The sequence below is a fragment of the Mytilus californianus genome, unplaced genomic scaffold (assembly GCF_021869535.1).
Source record: "Mytilus californianus isolate M0D057914Y unplaced genomic scaffold, xbMytCali1.0.p SCAF_4, whole genome shotgun sequence".
Classification (NCBI taxonomy): domain Eukaryota; kingdom Metazoa; phylum Mollusca; class Bivalvia; order Mytilida; family Mytilidae; genus Mytilus; species Mytilus californianus.
Window position 1 is genome coordinate 113,452,289 of NW_026262690.1, and position 12,171 is coordinate 113,464,459.

Sequence of the window (12,171 nt, forward strand, 5' to 3'; positions counted from 1 at the left end):
CATTTCTTTTGCCATACTTTATACTGTTGTCATCATACATCATGATTGGTGGCTTAAATGAAAGAAACTGTTATAATCAGTATATATTAGCATAATTAATAATTTTTTGTGCTGTAATTACTCTATTAATTAACTATATTTTATATTTCAATAGATAGATGAAATTGGAAGCTATTTTAAGACTCAACTTCTAGAATCTATACATAGAGGAGCATTTGAATTGGCTTACGCTGGATTTGTTAAAATGTGTGATATGTTATGGAGGTTAGTTCGGATTTTTTAACAATCCTATTTCAAAAGGATCATATTTTGGTAAAATTGTGTTGGTAAAGTGAACAAAATTATTCCATAAATACTTTTATAAATAATTTTCTTTCAAAGGTTTCTGTAAAATCTGAAATTAGACAATGTTCAATATTAGAAAAAATGTAACTTGGTTCGTATTTAAACTCTCATCTTTATCCTGTTCATAGAATTGAGAATGGAAATGGGGAATATGTCAAAGAGACAACAACCCAACCAAAGAGCAGACGACAGCCAAAGGCCACCAATGGGTCTTCATCGCAGCGAGAAAATCCCGCACCCGGAGGTAGTCCTCAGCTGGCCCCTAAATAAAATTGTGTACTAGTTCAGTGAAAATGGACGTCACACTAAACTCCAAAACATATAAATGAACTAAAATTAAAAAAACATACAAGACTAACAAAGGCCAGAGGCTCCTGACTTGGGACAGGCGCAAAAATGCGGCGGGGTTAAACATGTTTTGTGAGATCTCAACCCTCCCCCTATACCTCTAGCCAATGTAGAATAAAGAAACACATAGCAATACGCACAGTAAAACTCAGTTTAAAAGAAGTCCGAATCCGATGTCAGAATAGGTAACAAAAGACACTAAGCAAAAAGACAATGATACATAAATTAACAAAGGACTACTAGCAGTTACTGACATGCCAGCTTCAGACCTCAATTAAACTGATTGAAAGATTATGTCTTCATCATATGAAAATCAAGTACAATCCCTCCCGTTAGGGGTTTAGTATCATACAATCATAAAATATATGAGAAGAACATAACCCGTATCATGCCAACAACTGGTTTTAGAATAATAGTGTTTATTTCCGATGCAAAGACCCTATGAGTGAATCAATATTAATAACAAAATATGCAATCCTTAATGACCTGACAACAGTATCGTAACTATATCCTTTCCGAATAAGTCTGTTTAAAGGTTTGGTTAGCTTTTGAGGTGAATGCCAACATTTTTGTGCTTTGTAAAGAATATTACCATAAAATATTGGATGTGAAATACCTGAACGTATAAGATGTCTACATGTTGATTTATATTTACGAATGATGTCCTTGTACCGATGATAAAATTTAGTAAATGTTTTGACTAGTTTGTGATATGGAAAACCCTGGTGTAATAATTTTTCAGTAATACAGAGATTTCTTTCGTTGAAATCAAATACGTTGTTACAAACACGAGCGAATCGAACAAGTTGAGATATATAAACACCATAAGATGGTGACAAGGGAATGTCACCATCTAAAAATGGATAATTAACAATAGGGAATGAAAAATCATCTCTTTTATCATAAATTTTGGTATCATACATATTTTGATGAAAGATGTTATTTGTGTCACAATAATTATTGGAATTGCAGTCAACTCTTGACAGTACATTTTATGATTTTCAGAAGTACAATACCAGACCTGTATAAGCGTCCAAAGCTATGGCTGTCGCACCTGATGGGTGAAATCAAATCTGTCAGCTCTAAACTGTGTGCTACAAGGAGAAGTGCTGGAGTTCCATTCTATGTACAAGTTAGTATTAAATAATACAATTTTGTTTGATCACATGATTGATTGTTGTGTGGTTTATTAAAATGGAGAGTTTTTTCTCAATTCTGGGTACATTCCCTTATTCTTCCTCCTATTTTGATAATTAATCAATGAAACTTCTGCCTACAAAATTTTCTCTCTTTTAATATTCAAATAAAGATTTAAATTTTTCTTCATAAAAATATTGAGATTGTACATGTTGTATCTTTGTCAATGTTTGCTTTTTTTGAGCAATTTTAAAAATGTGATGTCTGAAAAAAATCCACAAACCCTCTACTCAGCGGACATTTAAGTTTGGATGTGCATTAAAGACAATTTTTGAATTAGTGTAATTAAACTTTTTTTTATTAAATACTACATTTTTGCACTGAATCAAAAGACTCAAATAAAATAATGATAGATATGCTGTATTGTTGATTATTATTATTAGAGTTACTAATCTATTGACAGGCTTTAGTGACCACAGAACCATTGACCACAGGAAGACAGTGCTTCAAACAAGCTATGGCTGATTTACTTAAATTAGCATTGACAGAGGAGTCACATGACTTGTCAGAATCTAAGGTAGGTCACATGTCTGAACACTAATTATTAAGCCTAGAGGTTTATCTAAAAATTTTAAAGTTTTGATAACTGTCAGTGGTCATTTCCGGTATCACTATGATTATATATAAAGTTTTATTTTTTTACCCCAAAAAATTATATTAATATAAAAATAAGGAGATGTGGTATGATTGCCAATGAGGCAACTATCCACCAAAGTTTGATTGAAGCTGATGTAAGTAATTAGAGGCAACCGTAACAATGAGAAAAACCCATACCACATAGTCGGCTATAAAATGTCATTTCTTGCCAGATTTTTGGAAAATGTCACAGATATTTCAGTATTTTCCATTGTTGATTTGCTCATTAGGTCAAAATTTGATGACATCTAACTATAAATGGCTTCAAATTTATCTTTTGAAAACATATACTGGGTAATTTCATGTGAAAATATATAGTGAAAAAAATTAATTATAAACCATAATAATTGATTACCACATCAAATGCTAACACCAAACTCCTCGTAAAAAAAAATTGAATGAACGAAAATAACAATGAAACATGGTCCAGGTAGCCTATTTTTTATACAAGCACAAATTGTGATGAGGTTTAACAAGTTTTACTGACTACATGTATGTTTTAGTTAAATGCACAAAACATTAAAGATTTATAAAACTTGCTGATTTTTTTATGTAGGTTTATTCATTAAGTATACTGAGAGCCATGTATAGAGACACAAGGTTGGGAGAAGATGTAACTTTCTGATTTGTTTTATCTAGGTTCATTCATTGAATATACTTAGAGCCATGTATAGAGACACAAGGTTGGGAGAAATATAACTTTCTGATTTGTTTTATTTAGGTTCATTCATTGAATATACTTAGAGCCATGTACAGAGACACAAGGTTGGGAGAAGATGTAACACCCTTTGTAGCTGGTGGAATGCAGGCAGCTATTCTAGGCTTCAAGTCCAAATTTTGGGCAGTAAGTTTGCATACTGTAAAACTTCCTAATTATTTTTAATTAAAACGATGCAGAGATTTCTAACTATTTTATTCACAATATTTTATATTCACTGAGCATTTTTGGCCAGAAATTTTTATAGCATCAATTTTGATTAATATTTTTAATGTCATGGAATGATAATAACACTTTATAAATTTGGTCAGAAACACTTTTCTGAATTTACATTCATCAAGAATGCTAAAAAACCAAAAATTTGAAAGCCAAGGCTAATTTATAAGGGACAATTCTATAAAAGGAGGAATACAGATAATAATTGAGATGTGAAGAGATACACATTTAAAATAATTCTCATACTATTAGAGTAAAGTGGTTAAAATTACAAATACTATGGATGCATTTATTTTCGTGGGAACCAATTTTCCCGGATTAAAGAAAAACTGTATATTCGTGGATATAATTTTGATTTCGTGGTTTTGACAATGTCAGTATACAAGCCTATAGAAATTTTTACTTTGTCGAACATTTAAATTTGTGGTTCACTTGTATCCATGAAAATTGGTAATTATGAATCCACAGGAATATACATGTTTTCTAAATTTTCAGATCTGCAATTCATCTACGCTGTTATTTAGTGCTTTGATGACCAGAGTTTTTGGTGTGAAACGAAGTAAAGATGAAAGTAGTATGTCTAAGAAAAATTGGTAAGGATAAAAATAAACATAGAAGTGTATTTCTTCTTTATAATTTGTTAATATCAAAAGGAAAGATATATAACACTGCAGGAATATTTTCTCTGTTGCATTGCTTAAAAGGAAGTTTTTATGCCTCCGCCGTAGCGGAGGGGGCATTAAGTTTTACCCTTGTCTGTCTGTACGTACGTCCCAAAATTAATTTCCGTTCTCTAACTTAAGTTCGCCTCAACCAAATGTTATGAAACTTATACACAATGCTTATTACCACAAAACACAGATCAAGTTTGAATTTTGGTGGCGTCACTTTTACCGTTCTAGAGTTATGCCCCTTTGCAAATGGAAAAATTGCTGAATTTTTCCTTTTGGTTCTTTAACTTTATTGATTTTCTGATTGGTCAAGACATAATTTACAAGAACAGAAGTTAGTTAGTATATTTTGTACTTTGAAGTGGACTGTAAATGGATTTCTTTATTCAATGTGAACGAAATTCTTCTGGGTGATAAAGTTAATCAATGACAGCATGTTTGTAGATTGAGTAAAATTCTTTGATAATTCCTTATTCTTTGATTTAAGACAAAATTCTCAACAAACATGGCATCTTAATGCATTCAAAGTTAAACATATTCAATGGTTAAAAATCTGTGAATTGTGAGGAATCTAAAATAAGATGGAAGGTATAGGTCAATGAAACAACACTCCTCCAAAAATAACAAATACCAATCAGACACCTAGAGGGGAATATATAGATTCTAACCATACACGAAAGAACATTTCATTAAGATGCCATGTTTATTGAGAATTTTGTCTTAAATACAAGAATAAGGCTTCTGAATGATTTAAGGATGTTAGCTCCATACTTTTTTTTTCAGCGTTTCTGAATAATTTGTTTAACCTCTGCCTTTTTCCTATGGTTTACTTGAAAATTTTAACCAAGCAACCTCTATTTTTTTTTTTTTTCACTATTTCCAAAAGCGTACTTCTCAAAAACACCTCTGGTAAAATGTTTTGAGACTTTTTCCCTCCAAAAATTCAAAAGAACAGGACCCTATCATTATTTTTTCCACAATTTTGATATAAGATACATTCTCTGATGAAAAAGATAGCATTTATAATTAAACAAAAAGTATTTTAGGAATTACCAAAAACATTTGACAGCACAACATACCACACCAACACCTGACATTCCCAAAAAAAACAGACATACAAACAATACAAACAATGACAAATAGCTGTGAACAGTACATTGTCAAGAGACCATACAAATGTTTTTTACAATGTCAGCTGTCCATGCAAATAGCCTTAATTTAAAAAATATTTATAATTTTTTCTTTTTAGTCAAACTGGTAAAGCATTTTTCCACAAGTATCCAGGACTGTATAATTTTATGCTTGATTTATTAGCTGAGGCTACACAGAATGTTGAGTGAGTATTTTTTTTTTTAATTGTAGTCTGACATTTTTCCTCAAGTGTCAGGGGCAGATCTAATAGTTTTGAAAGGGGTGGACGGATCTTATAAAATGAATGAAATACAGTGGAAAAAAAATTTGGACGATTTTATGCTAAATAATTAATTATAGCTAGAAGCTTTCAATTTTATAATTTCGGGGGTGAATGTCTGTAAAATGTCGACAAATTTAATTTGCAATTGTACAAGAAAAATGTGAATTGAAAAATAAAAGCCTTGAAAAGATGAGCAAATTTATAATGTAGTTATTTTTTTTCTTCTGGATTCAAGTATTTAGTATTTAATTGATATGCTCTTATTTCTTTTTCAGAGAACATGGTACAGTTCACCTTCATCCTTCTCTCTATCCATTGTTGATGGTGCTAGCTAGACTGTTTCCATCTCCACTGGAGGGAACAGATACTAGTCTGAATCTGTCAGCCTTCATTCCTTACATATTAAGGTAGGTGTCTTCTTTGTCCTTCTTTCTAACCATTGCTGGTAGTTTTTGGCTTGATATTTTTTTTCCATTTGAAGGCTTTGATACATACTCAGGTAGAAATCTCTGTCATTTTTGTCTTTCCTGAGACAAAAGTCATGGAAAGCAACACAGAGGGATTGCTTTTCTGGCGATGGCTGCGATGACAGCTTCAACAATTGTTAAGTTTTCTGCTTAAGTTAGTTTGATAGGAACAACTTGTGATAGATCATTCATATTTTGTATGAAGATGCATTACTATCAGCACATATCAGTTTGACAACAATTTTGAGGCCCTGCCCCCTAAGCCCATGGTAGAGTGACTGAATTAATTAGCAATTTTAAATGTTAAGTTTTCTGCTTAAGTTAAATTGATATGAACTACTTGTGATAGATCAATGATATTTTGTATAAAGTTGCATTACTATCAGTACATATCAGTTCTACAACTATTTTAAGGCCCTACCCCCTATGTCAGGGTCCAGTGACTTTCAATCAACTAACAATTTTCAATGTTCAGTTTTATGATTAATTTAGTTTGATAGGAACTACTTACAACAGACAATATTTTGTATAAAGTTACGTTGCTGTCTGTACATCTCAGTTTGTCAACCATTTGTAGGCCCTTCCCACTAGTTGGTCCAGCGACTTTGAATTAATTAGCAATGTTGCTGTCCATCAGATTGTCTTTTTCTGAATTTTATGCTGACAGGCGAGACATATCTCTGTGTCAACAGTTTATTCTCTCTCTATCCTGTGCTGATGAAGCAGGAGAGATTGTTTCCATCACCACTGGGGTATATAGAATAAAAGGAGATGTGGAGTATACATCAACGAGACAACAACCCAACGACATAAATTACTAAGAGACATTAAGAGTGTAACGTATGTCAATGAGACAGCAACTCAACAACATAGATAAGCAAAAGACATCTGAAAGACAACATACAGACTGTTACAATTGACAGGTATGTATTTAAAATGTTAAGCTGTTGATTTAGACCTACAAAATGTTGAAAAATAGGTTCAGACCACATTAATAAAGTGTGAATTTTCTGAAACATATGTACTACATATATGTTTCACATAGGAAAGGAGCACATATATAATTGATTAATTGTAGTTTGGCTATAGTTCAGTGTCAAATATTACATGCATTTTCAGATACAGAGGGCATATATATGACTCTTACATATTTTGAGTATGTATGATCCCAGATGGTGAATAATGTTCAAAAATGAGTAAAAACAGTTTTAAATTACAAGTTTACAGTCACACTGCACACTTTTTATCTTATAATCATTTTCATAGTCTGGGATTGCCCTGAGATCTGACAGTGTTTTAAGGGATTATTTGGGTTGTTAGCTAAGTCCTGTAAAAGTTCATAAGGGGTCAGAGCAATCTTTGACTACATTTTTCTATATAATCCAGATGTAGCAGTAGTGCAGTCCTGAAGACAAGACAGATGTCTGCTAAAGCTTTACAACCTCTAGTTATAGGCAGTAATGTTGTCAATGTACTTACTGACCTAATTCATAGACTTCCTGTTAATAGAGACCATGTCCACTATAGTCAGGTCCATGGAGTTTTATTACAGGTAAACAAATGGAAATAAATCTTAGAAATTTCATGTTGTTCTTATCTTATTTCAAAGATACTGATATTTGTGGTGTTTTAATATAGAAGATGGGGTATGATTGCCAATGCAATGAGACGACTTTCCTAATAAAAAAGACGTAAGCAACTATAGGTCATCATACAACCTTCAACAATGAGCAAAACCTATATCAAAAAGTAAGCTTTAGAAGGCCCAACATGACAGAATATAAAACATTTAGAAAAAGAAAGGTAACAGAGTCATTTTTGATGAAATAATAAACGAAAAACAAATATGACAGACAGCAACCAATGACTACCACAGAAATTACAGGCTGCTGACTCAGGCAAGCACGTATTTCATTTTACCAATGATTTTGCAGATAGCATTAAACCTTTTTCACAATCTTAGTAATTTGGTCCCTTAAGAATCAGTTGAACTTCTTCATAAGACAGAATTTATCAGATCTTGATCTCATTTTATGGTTCATGAAACAGAATTAAGTTTTTAGCTCACCTGGCCCTATGGGCCAAGTGAGCTTTTCTCATCACTTGGCGTCCGTCGCCGCTGTCGTCATCGTCGTCATCCGTTAACTTTTACAAAAAACTTCTCCTCTGAAGCTAATGGTCCAAATTTAACCAAACTTGGCCACAATCATTATTGGGGTATCTAGTTTAAAAAATGTGTCTGACAACCCCGCTTACCAACCAACATGGCCACCATGGCTTAAAATAGAACATAGGGGTAAAATGCAGTTTTTGGCTTATATCTCTGAAACTAAAGCATTTAGAGTAAATCTGACAGGGATGTACTGTTCATCAGGTTTAGTTCTATCTGTGTTGAAATTTTCAGACAAATCAGACAACCTGTTGTTGGGTTGCTGCCCCTGAATTAGTAATTTTAAGGAAATTTTGCAGTTTTTGGTTATTATGTTGAATATTATTATAGATAGAGATAAACTGTAAATAGCAATAATGTTCAACAAAGTAAGATCTACAAATAAGTCAACATGACCAAATTTGTCAATTGACCCCTTAAGGAGTTATTGCCCTTTATAGTCAATTTTTAACAATTTTTCATAATTTTTGTAATCTTTTACAAAAATCTTCTCCTCTGAAACTACATAGACAAATTCAACCAAACTTGGTCACAATTATCATTGGGCATCTAGTTGAAAAAATGTGTCTGATGACCCCCGCCTGCCAACCAACATGGCCGACATGGCTAAAAATAGAACATAGGGGAAAATGCAAGTTTTGTCTATTATTCTGATAATCGTTATAAATAGAGGAAATCTGAAAGGGTAAAATTGTTCAGAATGTTGAGCTCTACCAATTGTCCATTTACGTCAAAACTGTCAGACGGTTTTCTGTAGGAGTTATTGCCCTTTAATGACAAATTTTTCTTCTTTTTTTCATTTTTGCCTATTATCTTAAAAACTATAATAGATATAGAGAAACTTTAAATTACAAAAATGATCAGAAGGACAAGTTCTACAAATAAGTCTTATGGTTGAAATCGTCAGTTGACTCCTTATTAGAGTTATTGCCCTTTGATGACGATTTGATCAATTTTTTTTGCGTTTTTGTCTTATATCTAAAAACTTATAATAGATAGAAAGAAACTTAAATAAACAAAAATGATCAGCAAGACAAGATCTACAATAAAGACAAATGGCGAAAATTGTCCAGAGAATCCTCATTGGAGTTTTTGGCATTAAATGACGATTTTTTACCATTTTTTTTGCGTTTTTCCTTACATGATAAAAATTATAATAGATAGATAGAAACTTAAATAATCAAAAATGATAAGCAAGACAAGACCTACTAACAAGTCAAATTTTGCCGATTTAATTAGTAGACTGTTACTCTTTATAGGAGTTATTGCCCTTAAATTAGGAATTTTTTTTTACCCTCTTTTGTTTTTGGAGCAAAAGCTAAATAAAATAGAGAGAAACTAAACAGACTTCAATGATCAGCAATATAAGATAAAAAAAAAACAGAGATTTTTGTCATTAATTCTATTCTCGTCTACAATGTTGGAGAGTGTCCTTTGTTGAATATGCATATAGGTGAGCGACACAGGCTCTTTAGAGCCTCTAGTTTATGTTACCTGCAGTGTGACCTTGATTACAAAGATATCTAATGATTATGAGCTCTGACACTGAGGATGTTGATCAGTAATTTAATACAAATCAAATCTTAGAAAAGAAGTTGAATATTAATAAAAAATTAAAGCAAATTTTGATCTTTGTGACTCCCTCCGTTATATAAAAGATTGTTACGTATGTTTATCATACCTGATCTTTTACTTCATTCCAGATCCATAGTGTGGTAGAGATATTTCCATCTTTGGAGAGTAACATCAGACAACAATCACAACAGATTTTAGTTGAGGAATGGTTGAAGAGAACTTGGCTAGTGTCAAGGTAGAATACATTTATATTTCTTTGTTTAAAATTAATAACCCCTAACACTAGGAGTAGGGGCTACATGGCAATCATCTTGTATGGTGCTTGTCTGTTTTTCTATCTGCCTGTCCGTCCATCTGTCTAACTAATGTTTTTTCAGGTTTTACTGAACAGAATTATTTTATATTTGGTCAGTAAATTGACACTTTAATGAGTTATGACATATGAGCCCTTTTGGGATCTGTCAGACGCCTGCTTTCTGTTTGTCAATAACTTTGAAATTTTCAATATGTTGAATGAACGTAATATTTTCATCATACATTTTTATACTAAACAGAATTTCTTCATACCTGGTAAACAGCTTGCAGTGATGACATATGCATATACTTAATGCATATTTGTAGAAATGGTTAAAACTGCTAGTATCAATGAAAATATGATTTATGCTCCATCCATGAAAAATTTATATCTTAAAAAATAAATGAATCCACAGTACTTGAAATGTATCTATACATGCTTGTTATCAAACCAGTATTTACTTTTCACCTTTCAGAGGAGGACAATGTACACAAATTTGTCTTTAAGGTGGTCTGGTTTATTGTTTAATTGAAAACAAAAACTGTGTCTTTTTGATATAGCTGGCATAAAGGTATAAAGGTAATATTGTAGGGAAGAAAAACACTAAACAGATTTGGCCCAGATAGCCACCCTTGTGCACATATACAAAACTCATTTCCGCTTTCTAATTTTAAAACTTCTTGGAGTTCAGGGGTGTCACTTGGTTTGATTATTCACTACTGCTTGAAGGTTTGTTGTGTACATTGATATGTACAGTTTATCATCAATTCAGATTATCTTGATCAAAAAGTTAGCTGAACTGACACACCCCTTTGCATAAACATGAACATGGAATAACCTAATTGAAATATACTTTACTTATTTACATGCATGGGAGTCAACTGAATCGATAAATTTAATTTATATTCTTTTAAACTAAATTGTATGAGTTATCTCCCCATATAACAAAGTTGTGAATGTATTTTTGATAATGTAAACTTTATGTGGTAGTTTGATTAAAACCTCCATCTTTAAAATTGTGTACATAACATTTGATCTGTGCAGCAGATGAAACATTTTACTCTTGTTTTGTGTTGTTTAGTTACTGATCATGATTCATTGATGTTTACCCCTACATTACCTTTCATGCATGATTATTTAAGCAATATGTCGTTTCCATTTTCTTTGTCATGTCTATTTTGATCAAGTCTTTTTAAAAACAATCCACTTGCTTTTTATCAGTTTACTGTCATTTGTTTTTGAATATTAAACCGATTTATTTTATATTGAAAGAATTGTCTCCAATCTTTCAGGTTTTTTTCTTTACTTCTGTGTGTAATATAGTACAAAAATAATGATTCAGGAAATTTGTATTTCCAATTTATTTGTTCTTTTTCATCAAAATCATCAAACTTGTTACACTACTTTTTCAAAAATACGTTCCTTGAGTTGAACTTTCTACAAAGGGTTCACTAGTAATTGTTATCTTATAATTATTATCTGATCATTTAAAAGAAGAGATTAAAGAAATTAACAATCATCACATATCTTCAAATCTTCCAGAATGCCATTAGAAATCTTCTGGAATTTCAACTTCATACAATTTAGCATTGGTGTTTCTGTTGAAATATGACAACGCATTTCCAATAACCAGTTTTCCTGGTTTGATAAAAGCCATGGCTAACGGTCCTATTATTCCAGCCTCTGCAGTTTTACAATAAGTCAGAAGGTGGCCTGAATGATCCAAGATGTGAAGGGTATTGTTATATGAGTCTGCTATGATAACATTGTTAGACTTAGTGACTTCTGCTTGCATTGGTTTAAAGGGGTGCTTTCCAGAATTTACCTCTGGATGTCCATTATAGATGTGGACTTCGTCTGCCAGTATGACTACACGGCCACGATTATTTTTCGATATCCTGTCCAATACAAAAATCTCTCCTTGTTTTGTTGCTGTTATCCTAATCGGAAAAGTGAATAGTTGTTGGTTGTTTTTGTCAAATTCGTACATAAGTTTAGGGTGACCTTCCATGGTCATCACTACAACAGCACCACCACTTGGCATACTTCCACAGATTGCTCCACACATTGAACCTAACCCAATCCTTACACATGCAATTAATATACGATTACTGGTATC

The 12,171-nt window shown here is 32.2% G+C and overlaps 1 protein-coding gene across 1 annotated transcript in view; it reads left to right on the forward strand.

Moving 5' to 3' along the window:
• Positions 1–12,171, forward strand: part of LOC127699100 (thyroid adenoma-associated protein homolog) — a 202,207-nt gene that overhangs the window by 87,313 nt on the left and 102,723 nt on the right. The window contains exons 22-30 of the mRNA XM_052202835.1: positions 155–264; positions 1,699–1,825; positions 2,294–2,407; positions 3,248–3,370; positions 3,956–4,053; positions 5,381–5,467; positions 5,821–5,952; positions 7,399–7,564; positions 9,886–9,992. Of these exons, the coding sequence (XP_052058795.1) occupies positions 155–264; positions 1,699–1,825; positions 2,294–2,407; positions 3,248–3,370; positions 3,956–4,053; positions 5,381–5,467; positions 5,821–5,952; positions 7,399–7,564; positions 9,886–9,992 (1,064 nt within the window). The remainder of the gene's footprint in view (positions 1–154; positions 265–1,698; positions 1,826–2,293; positions 2,408–3,247; positions 3,371–3,955; positions 4,054–5,380; positions 5,468–5,820; positions 5,953–7,398; positions 7,565–9,885; positions 9,993–12,171) is intronic.